The sequence below is a fragment of the Vipera ursinii genome, assembly GCF_947247035.1.
Source record: "Vipera ursinii genome assembly, chromosome: 4".
Lineage (NCBI taxonomy): Eukaryota > Metazoa > Chordata > Lepidosauria > Squamata > Viperidae > Vipera > Vipera ursinii.
In genome coordinates, this window is record NC_139514.1 from 68,308,574 (window position 1) to 68,328,724 (window position 20,151).

At 41.5% G+C, this 20,151-nt stretch overlaps 1 protein-coding gene across 1 annotated transcript in view; it reads right to left on the minus strand.

Moving 5' to 3' along the window:
• GRPR (gastrin releasing peptide receptor) overlaps positions 1-2,181 on the minus strand; it is a gene marked incomplete at both ends in the record, with an annotated part of 64,775 nt that extends 62,594 nt beyond the window's left edge. Inside the window, one exon of the mRNA XM_083361284.1 lies at positions 1,766-2,181. Coding sequence (XP_083217410.1) covers positions 1,766-2,181 — 416 coding nt within the window. The remainder of the gene's footprint in view (positions 1-1,765) is intronic.
• Between the last annotated feature and the right edge of the window lie 17,970 nt (positions 2,182-20,151).

Below are 20,151 nucleotides of genomic sequence, written 5' to 3' on the forward strand. Positions count from 1 at the left end.
TATGGTCAGCTAGCTGGGTGTGGCTGTTTTTCATATTTTTAGATAAGTGATAACTTGCCCATGGAGTTATTTTTTAAGACAAATTTTCTAAAGAAGGTATTTCCCCTTCTAAAGGACATAGTTCAATACAAAATTCCCCCACCTCATTCTGGATAATGTGTGGAATGGCTTTGTGACAACTGTATTATATGTGTATTAGTATCCGTGTCCTTTTAAAGAACTTTATTATTGCAAAAAGAAAAAATCTACTGGCTTTCACACATGGGGGCTTTCAATGTCACAAATTCATTCTTCACGTTTAAAAAATGTAGTCAGATGACTAGACAATAGGATTAAATAGAAAGGATTTTTAATCTTGTTTTATTTATGAATGTCTTCGAAACAACTCTGTAGCTAATACTAAATGAAGAGTCTCTTTGGTGTAAGCCAAGATAATAATCTTTCCTTACAATTTTAATACTAGTCCTTGCAATGTTTGAATGAGTTCTGCTTTCTGTGCATGCAATGAATTTTTTGAGTTGAATAAAAGGACACAGATAGATGTACAGATGTGACACAAAATCACAGCTTTGGGGAAACACCTATGGTTGTTCTTTTCAGTTTCCTTCACTAATTTAGTTGCATACTTACTGCCCAGCAAGCAAACCCAACCCCAAAACAATCCCATAATTTACTTTGAAATTATGCCAGATATCAAATCTTTGTCATATTTGTTTTAGACAAAAAATTCTAGATTTTAGACAGTTAATGTATTGGTAAAAACACACTCTTGTGTTTTAAAAAATAATTTTAAAGCAAAATAAATTTAATTATGAAGAGGTACTTTTTAATGGTTGTATCTAATTCATTTTATTAGTAATGAGCCTATTTAAGCAATGACCTTATATATAAAATTAAATGGGAAAATAATTAGACTATTCATTTCCTTTTCTAAGTAGATGCCCAGTGAATTGGTTAATATAGTTTTTTTTCCTTCAGTTAATCTTACCTTAAGAAATTTGTTAATTTAAAAAAATTGTGCAAAGCTGTATTTTGTTCTGTATCATCATTCTAAATAACTGAAGCTAAAGCATTTAGCACCAAATAAAGCTGTTCTTTCTGTGATATTGAAAGTATGTCATTAAACACCTAAGATTTGCAGAAAAATAAGTAAATATAGATTTTGAACATGTGTTTTACCTCAATTCATCACAAAGAAATACAAACTACAAATGTGTTAATTTTAAATGATCTTAAATAGATTTATCACTAGGAAACCTCATTTTTTCAGCACAAAACATTTTAAATGTTACAAACATGCTTAGAATATTTTTTGAAGTTTTAATTAAAAATGAAATGAGTAAATAATAATATTCCACCTGTAAGTCTGTCAAGTGTTAAAAGTTATTTGCATTGACTTCAAATGTTAAAAGTAGTTAAAAGCAGCAACTCTAAATCTATACATTTAGGTATGTAAGTCCCATTGAACTCAAAGAGTTTACTTTGGATAAACTTGTATCAAATTGCATTATAATAATGGTTCAGCACAAAAAAAGAGTATTGAAGTTAAAAGATATCACAGCGATCCCCCTTGGAAATTTAACTCCCTTACCATGTTTCATGTGTAGCTTTAAGTGCTCTAAAGCATGATTTTCTTTGCTTCTCATTATAAATTAGTCACAATCTTTTCCTTGATTACATTTCAGCCATGTTAAAACAACTGCAACCTATATTTGCATTCAGACAATATGAGTGAATCTCAAGAGATGTTCAAAAAGGCACTTACCTGTCTGCAGAAAGAGCCATGAGGGTGAAGACTGACACCCCCACTGAAGTAAGCTGAATAAAAGGGATAAGTTTACATCCAACTCGACCAAATAGCCATTCAGGAGACAAATATCTGCTGGCATCCACAGGAACACAAGTGATCAAAAGAAGCAAGTCTCCAAAAGCCAGGCTGGAAATAAACAAATTAGGGACATTTCTCATGGACTTTACTGTACAAAAGATTTTAATCAGGGTGATATTACCAACTAGCCCAATCAAAATGATGATCCCATAAATAGCTGGAATTGCATATAGGAATCTGTAATAAAACAAGTCCTCGCCAGAGACAGAGAAATTTGTATGTTGATCAGTAGAAACATTACAAAGAATAAAGTCACTGAGTTCTGTATCTAGAAAAATGCAGTCCTCCGTCATCCTTGGGATTTGGCTAGGAAATGAATATTCAGTTTTAAAGGAAAAAGCATGAGCAAATTGTTTTGAGTTGTTTGCCTTCCTCCTCTGTAACTATTGACATATAGTGGGTATATGTGATACTGCTTATCATGAAATGAAAGGCACTCATAATAAATAAGCTCATTCAAATGAACAAGTGTTAACCTAGTTTCATTTCTAAACCTCTTCTCTTTGTTAGTTAGGATGGTGAATAAATATTTTCCTAGTTTGTCAAGAGTAAAAGATGTCATCGATGCAAAGCCATCCAGGTCCAAGATCTATGCCGCTTTCACTGCCCAAATATATAGATCACGTTTTGCAAGAACAAATTGGTCGTTGCTGCCTTCCTCATCTTTTCAGCCTGCATTTGTAGGCTGTGTTTACAGCAAAGGTAAGGAGCAGCACTTTTAAACACACAAATGCTAGAGGCAGGATCTCTGAGACGTCAGCAGTGCTTGCTTTACTTCACACAATATTGCAACCTTCCTTCAATGGATATATATTTAATAGATAGAGGAAATTTCCTGCCTGGTTTTTTTTTTTTTTTTTGGAGCGTGCCAGCCACCTACTGGACAAGTTCATTACTGCTCCACCAAATAAAGTCAGAATCTGGAATATTTTTGTTCTAATGTTTCTCTGAAGGATATATCTATGGGAAAAAGTCTCAAACTTTTGCATCTAGTTTTGGGGAAAAGAGAAAGGGAAAAAAGTTGATGCTTTATTTCAGAAATGAGTTAGGGAAAGGCTCTGAGTATTCAGCTGAAGAATGCAAATGATAGAGGTCTTCTAGTCCAGCCTGCTGCTGAAGCAGGAGAACCTATACCATTTCAGACAAGTGACTGTCCAATCTCTTTTTAAAAATCTCCAGTGATGGAGCGCCCACGATTTCTGAAGGCAAGCTGTTCCACTGTTTAATTGTTCTCACTATTAGGAAGTTTCTCCTTAATTCCAGTTTGCTTCTCTCTTTGGTCAGTTTCTAACCATTGTTTCTTGTCTTGCCCTCTGGTGCTTTGGAGAATAGTTCAACACCTTCTTCTTTGTGGCAGTCCCTCAAATAGTGGAATACTGCTATCATGTCTCCCCTGTTTCTTCTTTTCTTTAGACTAACTAAATCCAAGCCCTAGAGCTGTTCTTCATATGTTTTGGTCTCCTGGCCTTTGATCACTTTAGTTGCTCTTCTCTGAACTTTTTCCAAGTTCGCAATATCTTTTTTGTAGTATGGTGGCCAAAATTGGTTGCAGTATTCCAAGTATGGTCTTACTGGGGTTTTATAAAGCGGTACAAATACTTCATGTGATCTTGATTCTATGCCTCTGTTTATACAGCTCAGGATTGTATTAGCTTTCTTGGCTGATACTGCACACTGCTGGCTCATAGTCAAGTGATTGTCCACTAGGACTGCAAGGTCCCTCTCACAGTTGCTGTTTTAAGCCTGGTCTTGCCTAATATGTACTTAAACCTTTGATTTTTCCTGCCTAAATTTAAAACTTTGCTTTTCTCCACATTAAAATTCATTTTGTTGGATAGGGCCCATTGCTCAAATTTGTCAAGATCTTTTTGGATCCTGAGCTTGTGTCAGAACCCACTTATTGGGAGGGGGGGCTTTCTTCACTATTAGGTCTTTTCTTCTTCTTTCTTGAGGGTTCTGCCATACTCCTAGGGGGAGGGGGGAAACTATGGGAACTACAATGTATTTTTTTCCACTTTGCTTCAGCCACTACAATGTATCCTCTCTGTTTCCTGTATCTGCTTGCTCTTTGAACTATTTCCCCTGACGCCAACCTGGGGGGTGAGAAAAGAATGTGCCTCCAGCCATCTGACTTATCTCTCACTGAAGAAGACTGGGTGTGAAGACCTAACAAGAGCTTCACAGCCTTGGGAACAGCGCCTAATCAGCCCCGTTCCCACAGCAGATTTATCACCTGGGGACTGGCCATTTGAACTGACTGGATGAACTATTGGAGTGGGGTTTGCTTCTTGATCTTTTAACCTATTGATTTGTGCAGGGACCCATCAGATCCTGCCTTCTATGCCTGCTGTCAACTTCTCCTAATAAAAGTTCCTTTGGGGATGAAACCATTCCAACAGTTCTGCTTTCTTGGGAAGAGGTCTTGAAGCAGGTCCTTACAGCTTGTCCTCTGGGGTGTTGGCTACTGCTACCAGTTTGGTGTCATCTGCAAATTTGATGAGTTCCCCTTCTATTTCCTCATTTAAGTCATTGATGAAGGTATTGAACAGTACTGGGATTAAGACGGAGCCTTATGGTACCCCACTGCTTACTTCTCTCCCTGTAGATGTAGTACCATTGAGGACTACTTGCTGAGAACGGTTTGGCAGCCACCTACAGATCCATCTGATGGTGCTGTTGTCTATCCCACTTTTTTCTAGCTTACTAAGCAGCAGGTTGTGGTCTACTTTGTCAAATGCCTTACTGAAGTCTAAGTATACTATGTCTACAGTGTGTCGCTGGTCAACTAATTTAGTCACTTTATCGAAGAATGAAATAAGATTGGTTTGGTGTGATCTGTTTTTGACAAACGCATGCTGGCTAGTGGTTATAACTTTGTTTGCTTCTAGTTGTTCATAGATCTGTTTTTTTATTATCTTTTCCAAGATCTTCCCAGGTATTGCTTTTAGGCTGATTAGTCTGTAGTTTCTTGGGGCTGTTTTTCCCCCCTTTCTTGAAGATGGGAACCACATCAGCCCTTTTCCAATCCTCAGGTACTTCCCTGGTGCTCTAGGATTTTTGAAAGATATGGTGCAATGGTTTTGAGATAACATCTGCCAGCTCCTTCAGAACTCTGGGATTTAATCTGTCGGGTCCCAGTGATTTATACTTATCAAGGTCGGATAGGTGTTCTCTACCATTTTCTTGCTTAATTTTTGTTTCTAGTTTGTCTTTTGCAGTAGTTTTTTTATATGTTGGGCTATAATTTCCTTTTGTGTGAAGACTGATGCAAAGCATGAGTTAAGCAGCTCTGCTTTCTCCCTATTGCCTGTTATTTCCTTGTCATCCTCTCTCTTAATTTTTTTTGTAATATATTTTATTGATTTTTTTAACATGGCTGCCTTAATATTTGGTAAATAGTGTGTTGTCTGGGTTTAGATTTAAAAAACATTCGCTAACAGTCACTAAGCAAACTGTTTTAAATCAAGGACTACCTGTAATTCATCACTTTTTTCCCTTTTTTTGGTCATCAAGTTTTTGACACCTTGCTAGGCGACTGGTGGTACTTGGATGTTGCCATATGCTGAAAGTGGTACAATGGGTGAAAAGGGTGAAAAGCCCTGATCTAGTCATTCTGGTTGCCTCATCACAGATCCTGTTTACAGTTCTTTTTTACATTTGTTTTTCCCACAATGTTCAAGACATTCTTACTGGTTAAGATTTTCTCAAAGTTAATTAAATTTAAATATTTAAGTCTTTTTTTCTAATGTAAGCCATTCCAATACTTTTACCTTTCTTAAGGAATGAATAAGACTAAAAAAAGAAACCCCTTCATGGATTACTGCCTTGTCGTGGCGAAGGGGCTTGTGTAATTCAATGAAGCTATGAGCTATGCCGTGCAGGGCCACCCAAGACGGACAGGTCATAGCAGAGGGTTCTGACAAAACGTGATCCACTGGAGAAGGAAATGGCAACCCACTCCAGTATCTTTGCCATGAAAACCCTATGGACAGTACTAAAAGGCAAAACGATATGACACTGAAAGATGAGCCCCTCAGGTCAGAAGGCGTCCAATATGCTACTGGGGAAGAGCAGAGGGCTAGTACTAGTAGCGCCAGAAAGAATGAAGCGACTGGGCCAAAGCCGAAAGGACGCTCAGCTGTGGATATGTCTGGTGGTGAAAGGAAAGTCCGATGCTGTAAAGATTTTTTCTCCATAGGAACCTGGAATGTAAGATCCATGAATCAAGGCAAGCTGGACGTGGTCAAACAAGAGATGACAAGACTGAACATCGACATCTTAGGTATCAGCGAACTAAAATGGACAGGAATGGGTGAATTTAATTCAGATGACCATCAGGTATACTACTGCGGGCAAGAATCCCTCAGAAGAAATGGAGTAGCCTTCATAGTCAATAAAAGAGTAGGAAAAGCAATACTGGGATACAATCCTCAAAATGACAGAATGATCTCAGTTCGAATCCAAGGCAAACCATTCAATATCACAGTAGTCCAAGTCTATGCCCCAACCACCGGTGCTGAAGAGGATGAAATTGACCGGTTCTATGAAGCCCTACAGCACCTTATAGAACTAACACCAAAAAATGATGTCCTTATCATCATGGGGGATTGGAATGCTAAAGTAGGAAGCCAAAAGATAACCGGAATAACAGGCAAGTTTGGCCTTGGAGTACAAAATGAAGCAGGGCACAGGCTGATAGAATTTTGTCAAGAGAATACGATGGTCATAGCAAACACTCTTTTCCAACAACCCAAGAGATGGCTCTACACATGGACATCACCAGACGGTCAACACAGAAATCAGATTGACTATATGCTCTGCAGCCAAAGATGGAGAAGCTCTATACAGTCAGTAAAAACAAGACCAGGAGCTGACTGTGGCTCAGACCATGAGCTTCTTGTTGCAAAGTTTAGTCTTAAACTGAAGAAAGTAGGGAAAAGCACCAGGCCAGTCAGGTATGAATTAAATCATATCCCCGTTGAATATACAGTAGAGGTGACAAATAGATTTAAAAAATTAGATCTGATAGACAGGGTGCCTGAAGAACTATGGACAGAGGTTCACAACATTGTACAAGAGGTAGCAACCAAAACCATCCCAAAGAAAAAGAAATGCAAGAAAGCAAAATGGCTGTCTGAGGAAGCTTTGCAAATAGCTGAGGAAAGGAGGGAAGCAAAAGGCAAGGGAGAAAAAGAAAGATACACCCAATTGAATGCAGAATTCCAGAGAATAGCTAGAAGAGATAAGAATGCCTTCTTAAATGAACAGTGCAAAGAAATACAAGAAAACAATAGAATAGGGAGAACCAGAGATCTTTTCAAGAAAATTGGAGAGATGAAGGTAACTTTCAATGCAAAAATGGGCACGATAAAGAACCAAAATGGCAGGGACCTAACAGAGGCAGAAGAGATTAAGAAGAGATGGCAAAATTACACAGAAGAACTATACAAGAATGAGCTTAACGTCCCTGATAATCACAATGAGGTGGTCACTGACCTCGAGCCAGACATCCTAGAATGTGAAGTGAAGTGGGCCTTAGAAAAGCTGAGCAACAACAAAGCTAGTGGAGGTGACAGTATTCCAGTTGAGCTATTCAAAATCTTAAAAGACGATGCAGTAAAAGTGCTACACTCAATTTGCCAGCAAATTTGGAAAACTCAACAGTGGCCACAGGATTGGAAAAGATCAGTTTACATTCCAATTCCAAAGAAAGGCAGTGCCAAAGAATGTTCAAACTATCGCACCATTGCACTCATTTCTCATGCTAGTAAAGTTATGCTTAAAATCCTACAAGCTAGACTCCAGCAGTATGTGGATCGAGAACTACCAGAAGTACAGGCAGGATTTCGAAGAGGCAGAGGAACTAGAGATCAAATAGCCAACATACGCTGGATCATGGAGAAAGCTAGAGAGTTCCAGAAAAACCTCTACTTCTGCTTCATTGACTATGCTAAAGCCTTTGATTGTGTGGATCATAACAAACAGTGGCAAGTTCTTAAAGAGATGGGAGTACCAGAACATCTCATTTGTCTCTTGAGAAACCTATATGTGGGCCAAGAAGCAACAGTGAGAACTGGACACAGAACCACTGATTGGTTCCAAATTGGGAAAGGTGTCCGGCAAGGCTGTATACTGTCGCCTTGCCTAACTTATATACAGAGCACATCATGAGAAAGGCAGGGCTAGAGGAGTCAAAAGTTGGAATTAAGATTGCTGGAAGAAATATCAACAACCTAAGATATGCAGATGATACCACTCTAATGGCAGAAAGTGAAGAGGAACTGAAGAGTCTCTTGTTGCGAGTGAAGAAGGAGAGTGCAAAAGTTGGGTTGAAACTAAACATTAAGAAAACCAAGATCATGGCATCCGGCCCTCTCAATTCCTGGCAAATAGATGGAGAAGAAATGGAGGTAGTGACAGATTTTATTTTCCTGGTCTCCAAGATCACTGCAGATGGGGACTGTAGTCAAGAAATTAAAAGACGCTTGCTCCTGGGGAGGAAAGCCATGGCAAATCTAGACAGCACACTAAAAAGCAGAGACATCACCCTGTCAACAAAAGTGCGTATAGTCAAGGCTATGGTCTTCCCAGTTGCAATGTATGGCAGTGAAAGTTGGACCATAAGAAAGGCTGAGCGCAAAAGAATTGAGGCCTTTGAAGTCTGGTGCTGGAGAAGACTCCTGCGAGTCCCTTGGACTGCAAGTCGATCAAACCGGTCAGTCCTAGAGGAGATCAACCCTGACTGCTCTTTAGAAGGCCAGATCCTGCAGCTAAAACTCAAATACTTTGGCCACCTAATGAGGAGGAAGGACTCACTGGAGAAGAGCCTAATGCTGGGAAAGATTGAGGGCAAGAGAAGAAGGGGACGACAGAGAATGAGGTGGCTGGATGGAGTCACTGAAGCAGTAGGCGTGAGCTTAAATGGACTCCAGAAGATGGTAGAGGACAGGAAAGCCTGGAGGAACATTGTCCATAGGGTCGCGATGGGTCGGACACGACTTCGCAACTAACAACAACAAAAAAAGAAAAGAAAAAAGAAGAATAAGAGAAAATAAAAATGAAAAGATAGTATGCTTGTCAGGACCCACTTCAACTAATCCCCCAAGAAAGCAGAACACTTGAAACAGGTATTGTCTCAAAAGGAAACTTTTCTTAGGGACTAGTGATAGCAGGGAATTCAGGGCGAGATCTGAAGAAAAAGCCAATGTGAATGATATAATTAAGCAAGCAATATGTCCCCTCCCACCAAAGTCATAACGTCCGGTTGAAAACCAGGCAATCCACAGGTGGCCTGGTGTGTGGGTAACTGACAATTAGAACAATTAACCAGTGGAACAACCTGCCTCCAGAGGTGGTGAATGCTCCAACACTGGAGGTTTTTAAGAAGAGACTGGACAGCCATTTGCCTGAAATGGTATAAAGTTTCCTGCCTGAGCAGGGGGTTGGACTAGATGACCTCCAAGGTCCCTTCCAACTTCTTCTTCTTCTTCTTCTTCTTCTTCTTCTTCTTCTTATTATTATTATTATTATTATTATTATTATTATTATTATTATTATTATTATTATTATTATTATTAGTTTTTTTGTAACCGTCTTCCAGATAAGGAGACACATTCCATACACAAAAGGAGGAGGCCAGACAAAGAAGGAGAAAGTGAAAGTTAATACTATGAATTCCCCATGCACCCCCTCCCACAACAGAAATTGCAGGCCCTAAAAGGATAAATGAAAGGAGAGAGCAGGTGAGGGGATTTGGGGTTGGAAAATATGGCCCCCCTAAAAAAATGGGAAATTCACCTGTAAGACAAAAACAGGGAAGGTTTAGAAAAGCTCTCCAGAATTTTGAAGTGAATTGTCCATGTGTAGAGCCGTCTCTTGGGTTGTTGGAAAAGAATGTTTGCTATGACCATCGTATTCTCTTGACAAAATTCTATCAGCCTGTGCCCTTCTTCATTTTGTACTCCAAGGCCAAACTTGCCTGTTATTCCAGTTATCTTTTGGCTTCCTACTTTAGCATTCCAATCCCCCATGATGATAAGGACATCATTTTTTGGTGTTAGTTTTATAAGGTGCTGTAGAGCTTCATAGAACCAGTCAATTTCATCCTCTTCAGCACTGGTGGTTGGGGCATAGACTTGGACCTCTGTGATATTGAATGGTTTGCCTTGGATTCGAACTGAGATCATTCTGTCATTTGGGGGATTGTATCCCAGTATTGCTTTTCCTACTCTTTTATTGACTATGAAGGCTACTCCATTTCTTCTGAGGGATTCTTGCCCGCAGTAGTATACCTAATGGTCATCTGAATTAAATTCACCCATTCCTGTCCATTTTAGTTCGCTGATTCCTAAGATGTCAATGTTCAATCTTGTCATCTCTTGTTTGACCACATCCAGCTTTTTTCCTTGATTCATGAATCTTACATTCCAGGTTTCTATGGAGAAAAAATCTTTACAGCATCGGACTTTCCTTTCACCACAGATACATCCACAGCTGAGCATCCTTTTGGCTTTGGCCCAGTCGCTTCATTCTTTCTGGCAGTACTAATACTAGCCCTCTGCTCTTCCCCAGTAGCATATTGGACGCCTTCTGACCTCAGCGGCTCATCTTCCAGCATCATATCTTTTTGACTTTTGGTACTGTCCATAGGGTTTTCATGGCAAAGATACTGGAGTGGGTTGCCATTTCCTTCTCCAGTGGATCATGTTTTGTCAGAACTCTCTGCTATGACCTGTTTGTCTTGGGTGGCCCTGCATGGCACAGCTCATAGCTTCATTGATTTACACAAGCCCCTTCGCCACCATAAGGCAGTAATTCATGAAGGGGTATGAAGTGTTAATACCACTTTACAATGCCTTGGTAATGCCACACTTGGAATACTGCATCCAGTTTTGGTCACCATGATGTAAAAAAGATGTTGAGACTCTAGAAAGAGTACAGAGAAGAGCAACAAAGATAATCAGGGGACTGGAGGCTGCTGGAATTGGGTATGTCTAGTTTAATGAAGAGAAGGATGAGGGGTGAATCTCAGGGGTTGCCACAAAGAAGAGGGAGTCAAGCTATTCCCCGAAGCACCTGAAGGCAAGACAAGAAGCAACAGATGGAAACTAACCAAAGGGAGATGCAACCTAGAACTAAGAAAAAACTTCCTGACAGTTAGAACAATTAACCAGTGGAACAACCTGCCTCCAGAAGCTGTCAATGGTCCAACACTGGAAGTCTTTAAGAAGGGATCGGACAGCATTTGTCTGAAATGGTATAGGGTTTCCTGCCTGGGCAGGGGGTTGGACTAGATGACTTCCAAGGTCCCTTCCAAGTTATTATTATTATTATTATTATTATTATTATTATTATTATTATTATTACTACTACTACTACTACTACTACTACTACTACTACCTGTGCTCCTAGTGCCTTAATTTTATTGCCTAGTTGCTTATAATCTCTCAATATTGTACTCAGATTCTTTGTTGTCATTTGTCCCAATGTGAAGTAGAAAGAAAGGGTAGTCATCTGTGGGCCTAATTATTTTGGTTAGGTTCTTGGCCATATCTTTGATTTTTGCTCTAGGGAGACAACATACCTCCCTGGTTTGTATGTCCAGTCTGCAGTTTCTGTTCCTTTGAGGATAGAATCACCTATTACCAATACTCACCTTCCTTTTTTGGGGAGTGCAGTCTGAGGTGCTTTTCTGTTTATCACAGATGTGTTTGTTGATGTGACTCTTTTAGAAATGTTTGGTGTTTCTTTGTTAAATGTCTGCATGTTTTCTTTGCATGATGTCTAAATGTGGAAGGAAAACTGATTTTCCTAATATTGTTCAATTTTATTTTTTATGAGCTCCATCTAGTATGGTCAGAAATGATGAGAATCAGAATCCAGCAATTTATGAAGGATGTAAGCTCCACAGAATAGACTAGATGAACTATGGGGTGGGGTTTTGCTTGGGACACTTTTACCTACTTATCTATCTGAGTGGGAAATCCTCAGATTCTGTCTAGTATGTCTGCTATCAACTTCTCCTAATAAAAGGTCCTTTTGGAAGAAACTGCTTCTATGAGTTCTACTTTCTTGGGATGAGGTTTTGAGGTGGACCTTGATGTTAGACTAAAAAAGCAGCAACAAGCAGCAACAAGGGAGCACACAGAACAGCAAAGCAGGCAATTTTCTTGCAGCTAGATTTTAACCTCATCTCAAAAATTCACTATTGATATACCTGTAAAAGAATGTCAGCAGAACTTGAATTAAAAAAAAATCACCAGGAAATCAAAAACATCACCAGGAAACTTTTGGTGAATGTTGCTTTATCCATTTGGTTATAAATGTACATTTTATCACTACCACATTCACTGTTATTAAAATTACAGTTTACATTGGCACTCATATTTTGCCCTGGTTCTCAGTAATGTTGGTTTTAGGACAAAAGATCTTATGATATAAATGGCTTAGGAGAAGCTTTTAAACATTTCTTTCCATGAGATCCTTAGCCCAAAACTTGATTATTTTCAAGAAGATTTTAAAATCTCTCTTTTTGAAACTGAATTTGTAGAAATACAACAAACAGATGCAATTTAAACAACAAATTTGTAAAATTTGGAATGCAGGGCTAAGTCATTAAACAAAAGCAATGTGGGAAGTCACCCCTCCCCCCCGAGAAAGAAATATTTTTGGTAGATACTAAAAAGGCAGAATATTATATTTCCCCAAAGGAAAACAGATCCAGGTTTTCTTAATAGCCCCAAACAGAAACTCAGCAGGCCAGGTCTGTAGAAATGCAGATTTGATATCCCATTCAGAAAGTCTGAGGACCCATTCATGAACAAATGCTGCCTGCAGAAACCCAGTCGAGACAGGATCTTTTGAAATCCCTTTGAGCAAAACTGATAGCTAACAATAGCAGACTGATAGGATTAGAACCAGCAACCCCTCCCCCATCCAACACAGGACATACCCATCAGCCACAGCCCCAGGGAAGCAGGACATGACCTTTAGGACATAATGGAATTAACCCACCACCATCTAAATACAAAAAGGGCACACTGAACCTCAGGTCAAAGTTCATGCCATAGGAACAAGAACAACTCTAACCACAAAGCCCAAGAAGGTATAAAAACCCACCACTCCCAGCACCATGTGGCCAGCAATCCCAGAAACATGCTGCTATCACTGAAGTTTCTGGCAATGAAATAAATAAGAACCTTCTTTCCTAAAGCAGTCTCCATTTTTTTTATTCCCAGCTTGGACTGGACCCTGATGAAGATTTTTCTTCCAACAGCAACATATTAACATCAGTTTGGATACAGCACTGACTTGGAACATAAAGTAATTTAACATATTGCAAAGAAACCTATTATTATTTCTCATGACAATTTTTGATAAATATCAGCCTCCTCAAACTTCCCAAGATCTCCATACCATGAAAATTTCAGTATGGTGAGAAGAGGTTGTAGCTTTATCTTCAATGGACAGTGAATTATATTAGTAGAACTTTCAAAGTGCTTTAGGAGGAATGTTGAAGTAATGCAATATAGGGTTTTTCTAAAATTTCCAGAAATAATGGTTTGGTGGAGTTTGTGGGATCTAGGAATGCAGTTTTTAATGTTTCTTTAGAAAATGGGAAGTACTTCTCTGTCTTCTATCATTTTCTTCAAGCCTATAATCTATCTGTACATATTGTATTGGCTATAACTACATGTTAATTGAATTTTAAACTGTATCCAATTTAAATTAATCTGTACACTTCTTGCATCTTTTGGCGGGATGTATGTGTGTGCCTTCAAGGCAATGTTGACTGCCTGGTCAAGTCCCTGCAGTTTTCTTGGCAAGGTTTTTTCAATACTTGCCTCCTTCCTAGATCTGAGAGAGTGACTAGCCCAGTTGGCGTTGTACCTAAAATGGAGTTAGAGCTCATAGTCTCCAGGTTTCTCACCAGATGCCCTACCCACTACACCAAAACGGCTATTTTGTGTCATTACCACTTTATAAATAAGCAGCAATAAGTATGGCATCAATTCTTGCAGAAAGACGGTGTGTGTCAACCTGCTGCCTCTGTGGTAAATAAGCTTCTGAAGACCACCATTTGAAGTGGGTACAAACCACTTCAGAATAATTCTATTTAGATTCAGGTGTAGTTCTAATGAATCTATCTGAATAAATTCAAATTAAATTGCACTTTAATAGTGCACATTCCTATTATAATCCATCATTTTGTTTTCATCCATGACAATAAAATACCTATGGGGAGGCAATAAATAAGATGACTATAACAGCATCAACCTGTTCATAGATGACATATGTTATGTATGGGGATAATAAAATATAGCAGCAGCTCAGTGTGACCATCAGGTGGCGCTGTACTGTATCTGGATTGGCTGGTAGCGCTCGGCGGGAAAACCTAAATAAGGGATTGGCTGTCAGTGCACCTGGCCAAGTATATAAGGGGGTACAGGTAACCCCTTTGTCCTCTTCGATACTGCTACCAATAAAGAGCTGCCATGCTCCTTTGTCTGTTGTCTGACCATGCAGCCAAGAACCCACAACACAATAGTGGTGACAAGGGTGGGATCCTGTTTCTCCTGAACAGCTGAAGTCACTAAGGATCGGTGGAAAGCAATTCCCCGAACCTTCCATCGGCCAGCTAGCCAAGAGCTTGTGGTCAGCAAACGGAGAAACAGGATGGCCATGGCGCAGTACGGGCAGGTGCTGCTATTCGACATGCAGCATCCTGAGAGATGGGCTTCACACCTGAACCAGGTAAAAGGATTCTTGCGGGCTAACCGGATCACCGATGACATCCAGAAAGCCATGTTCCTGACCTGCCTGAGCGGCCCCGCAATCCATGACCTGGCCGTTAGCCTCTGTGCGTCAACAGCAATCGAGACCATGTCGTACAAGGACGTCATGGAGAAATTGAATAATCACTTCAAGCCACGAATGTCCGAACTGGCGTGGCGAGGCCAGTTTGACCAACGCTGCCAGCGTCCAGTTGAGATGGCTTCAGAATACATTGCAGCTTTATGGGAAGCCGCGCGCCTCTGCAATTTTTCTAATTTGGAAGAAAGTTTGTGGGATCGCTTGGTGTGCAGGCTCTGAGACAAGCGGCTGCAGCAGCGCTTATATGCCCGGCTGGCGATCACATTACAAGATGCTCAGGATGAGATCTTAGCCAGCGAAGCTGCTGGGGAAGCTGCAAATGTGACCCCGCAAACCCAACCCAGCAGCCAAGGCAGTTCCATTCATCATGGAGTGGCTGTGGAGAGCGGATTCAGAGAAGCGGCAGAGGAGGCTGAGATTGATGCCGTGCATCAAAGGCAGGGATGACAGCAACCATGACACGACAACAATGGAAGCCAGCGGAAGACACCAACGACTAGCAAATGCACAAGCTGCAACTGCAAAGGATACGTTCAAAAATGTGCTAGCTGCGTGGAAAACCATCCGAGGGTGACCTGCAAGTTCAGATCGGTTAAGTGCCAGTCCTGCGGTAAAACAGGACACATTGCAGCAGTCTGCAGAAATCGCATGTGGGACGAACTTCAATCTGTGGACGCGTGGCAATCTCAAATCTCCTATGCCCTCCCCTACCAAACTCCTCAGGAACAAGGTGACCATCTCACACACTGACATTCACTAGGTTCTTACACCAAAAATAACATTAGAGGTCCAGTTGCAAGGGGTACCTTGCAAGATGGAACTCGACTCTGGTTCCACAGTCTCCATCATTTCTAGTGATACATTCAGAACAGTTTGCGACTGGAGTAAACGGTGGGTTTCTTTGAAGCCCACCAACATCCAGTTAGCTGATTTCCAGCATGCACCCATTAAAATTAACGGGGTGGCCACGATGATAGTGGGGTTCAAGAACTTCCAGGGTCCATTGGACATCCTGGTAGCTGAGGGCTGGAGGACCAGTTTAGTGGGGCTAGATTGGTTCCAGGCTCTGGGAATAGGGATCTCAGGGATCCATAGCACCCAGACCAAAAGCCTCGAATCCGTCTGCAAAGCGTTTGCAGACGTATTCGATGGCAAGTTGGGTAAATACACAGGGCCCCCAATTAAGTTTAAATTGAACCCCAATATCCTCCCCGTGAGAATAAAACCCTGAAGAGTCCCCTTCGCTCTCAAGCACAAGATTGAGAGTGAACTGGATAAATTAGTGAGTCAAGGGGTGTTAGAACCCGTGGACAGGGGAGAGTGGGAGACCCCAATTGCCATCCCACTCAAAGCCAATGGGGAAGTAAGAATTTGTGCTGATTACAAGGCCACGGTGAATCAGGCCCTAAATCTGCACGCTTATCTGGTCCCAACGGTGAGAAACGTCCTCTCTGCACTCCAGGGCAGCGCCATCTTTGCCAAGCTCGATTTGGCGCAAGCGTATCAGCAGCTCTCTGTTACCAGGGAGACAGCCGATGCACAGACTATTGCAACTCACAGAGGAGCCTTCAGAGTCAACCAATTGCAATTCAGAGTCTCTGTGGCTCCTGGCATCTTTCAGGAGGTGATGGAGAGGACTCTGAAGGGCATACCTGGAGTATGCCCATACTTTGATGATGTCCTCATTGCTGGATATTCTGAGGAAGTCCTGGCTGACAGGTTGCAGGCTGTGTTAAACAGATTCTGTTCTGCAGGGCTGAAACTTAAGAAGGATAAATGCAGCATTGGAGTGGCATCAACTGAATTCCTGGGGTTCAGAATTGATGCCAAAGGAATTCACCCTACTGATTCAATGGTAAGGGCAATTAAAATGGCTCCTACTCCAAAGAACAAAGCTGAATTGCAAACTATCTTGGGGTTGCTTAATTTCTACCATGCGTTCTTACCCCACAAAGCAGCAATTGCTAAACCACTACACAGGCTCTTAGATAAGAAAAGTCCTTGGAATTGGACCAAGGTCCACGAACAGAGTTTTAAGAATTTAAAAGACCTATTGTCATGCAACTCAACAGTCACACATTTTATTGAAACCAAACCCATTTGCATTGCATGTGATGCATCCCCCTATGGAGTGGATGCTGTTCTAAGTCACATAGAAGACAATGGGGAGCAGAGACCTATTGCTTATTACTCCTGGACATTGTCAAGGGCAAAAAGGAATTATGCCCAAATAGACAAAGAGGCCCTGGCCCTAGTATCAGGGGTCAAGAAATTCCATGATTACCTATACAGTAGGGAATTCACCATTTTCACGGACCATAAGCCCTTGTTGGGGTTGTTCACGACTGACAGACAAATCCCACAAATCCTATCCCCAAGGATGATGAGGTGGTCCATATTCCTTTCAGCATACATGTGCAAACTGGTTCATAAGCCAGGAAAGGACATGGGTCATGCTGATGCATTAAGCAGATTACCAGTAGCCACTACAGAACTGGACCCAGCACCTGCAGAACAGATTATGACAATCCAGGACCTGCCAGAATGCCCACTCCACACTAAGGACATTGCTGCAGGTACCACAGCAGATAGGATCCCCAGCAGAGTACTGGTGTGGGTGGCCTCAGGTTGGCAAGAAAAGAGTCCTGGGCCAGAATTCCAGGCATTCTTCACAAGGAGACATGAGCTGTCTTCTCATAAGGGATGCCTATTGTGGGGGAGCAGGGTCATCATTCCCGAGAAATTTAGAGACAGGGTTTTACGGTCATTACATGAGGGGCACCCGGGCACAGTCAGGATGAAAGCCTTAGCCAGGAGTTATTTGTGGTGGCCGGACCTGGATAAGGCTATTGAAGAGCAGGTAGCGGGATGTTACACATGTCAAAGATCTAGGCCAAATCAGCCACACACACTGGTCCACAAGTGGGAGGTGACTCACAACCCCTGGTCTAGAATCCACATAGATTATGCTGGTCCATTTCAAGGCCACACTTTCTTAGTGGTAGTGGACAGTTACTCCAAGTGGCTAGAGGTGGTACCAGTGTCCAGTATGACCACAGCCAAAACGGTTCAGGCTCTAAGAGCACTCTTTGCTACTCACGGCCTGCCTGATGTGATAGTTTCAGATAATGGCCTGCAATTCACATCTACTGATTTGCAGGATTTCACGAGGGCCAACTTGATTAGACACATCACCTCCGCGCCCTTACACCCGTCATCTAATGGGCAGGCAGAACGTATGGTGAGGACAACTAAGGACGCTCTGAGATGCATCATCACCGGGGACTGGCATCAGAGGTTAGCCCAATTCCTTCTGGCCCAACACACTACCCCATGCACAACCACAGGCAAGAGCCCAGCTGAACTACGTTGGAGCAGATGTCTCATCACAAAGTTGGACAGGCTCCATCCTGACAGAGTGGCCCCAGAGATGGAACAACCATTACCCCTGAGAGAACTTCACACGGGAAATCTGGTTTGGACCAGAAACTACAGGCCGGGACATGTGTGGGTTCCAGGGAAGGTTATTGACAGAACAGGGCCGCTGTCTTACATTGTAGAGGTGGAGGGGGGTCTCCAGGTCAGGAGACACATCGACCAAATCAGGAAAAGGGATCCTGAAGGGTCACAGGGCGACCAATCCTCCCAGTCACAAACTCGGGGGTTAAGGGAGGAAGAAGACTTTCAGGACTCTGTAATGTTGCCTGTGGGGTTTTGCAGGCCGGAACAGCAAGGGGTTGCAAGGCCCCAGGGCCAGGACTCAACACATGATGCGTCTGCTCAAGGAGGAGAACAACCCCTGAGAAGATCAACAAGGACTCATCGGCCACCAGCGTATTTAGAGGATTATGTAAGGACGTAAGGAAGGACGCAAGGTGTCTAAGCAAGACCAAGAAGCTTGTGATAAAATAAAAATTGTTTATTGTTTTTTTATTATGGGGGAAGGGGTGTTATGTATGGGGATAATAAAATATAGCAGCAGCTCAGTGTGACCATCAGGTGGCGCTGTACTGTATCTGGATTGGCTGGTAGCGCTCGGCGGGAAAACCTAAATAAGGGATTGGCTGTCAGTGCACCTGGCCAAGTATATAAGGGGGTACAGGTAACCCCTTTGTCCTCTTCGATACTGCTACCAATAAAGAGCTGCCATGCTGAATCCTTTGTCTGTTGTCTGACCATGCGGCCAAGAACCCACAACACAATAACATAGACATTGTTTTTGCGCCCATGATTTCTGGGGGTAAGCTGTTTCACTGGTTGATTGTCCTCACTGTGAGGAAGTTTTTCCTTAATTCTAGATTGGAATCAGGTTGCGGCTCACAGACTCTCTTTAAAAGGCTCTACACCAGACCTATCACTGACCTGGTCCTGTTGCTGAAGAAGACCGAACTTGAAGATTGATCCTTGAACTATGCATATTGTGTCTACCTCATAATTGCATTGTTTGATGTTATGCCTTTCTTTATCTCAGTTATAGTTATGCATGTTTTGTATTTACCTCATGACTGCATTGTTTTGATGCTATGTTTTTTGCTTATTCTAGTTAATGGTTAGTTAATATTGGAAATAGTATATTTCCAAACAGGGAGTGTGCTGGACCAGTATATAGTCATTTGGTCCATTATATAGCTAGCTTAGGTATTAAGAACAGTGTTAGAGTATTTAGCATTTAAAGGGTTAAAAGTTGTATCCTTAAGAGAACTGTGTGTTAGAGCATTTAGCATTTAACGGGTTAAATGCTGTCTCCTTAAGAGATAGCCTCTGAGAAATGTAGTCTAGTTGTTGGTCAGTTTTATGTCAACTAGTCATTGGGAGGGGCTTCAAAGTTTATTACAGGATGTCCTGGCTACATGCCAAGGTTGTAAAGGCTTTGTTTAATCAAGCCTCATGCATGCTTTGATTGAGATCCGTAAACATGCCTAGTTGAAATGGGGTAATTATTCCTTTTTACCCGCGCAAATGGACAGATATGAGCATGAACAGATGTATCTACAGCAAACGTAAGTCTGCCTAGAATTCCCGATCAATAAATATTTGTTTAAAACCATTCTGTGGAGTTTATCCTATCTGGATTGGGGCTATAACGCATCTCAGGTGCATTGGGTTATAGTTTCTTTTTGTGTGAAGACTGACACAAAGTATGAGTTAAGCAGCTCTGCTTTCTCCCTGTTACCTGTAATTTCCTTGCCTTCTTCTCTCTTTAGTGGGCCTACAGTTTCCTTGATTTTTTATTGTTGTTAATATGTTGGAAGAAGCTTTTTTATTGTCCTTATTTCTGTTGCTAGTCTTTGCTCGTTCTGAGCCTTTGCTTTCCTGACTTCATCTTTGCATGTTCTGGCTGTCTACTGATAATCGGCTTTAGTTATGTACCCTTCTTTCCATTTTTTGTA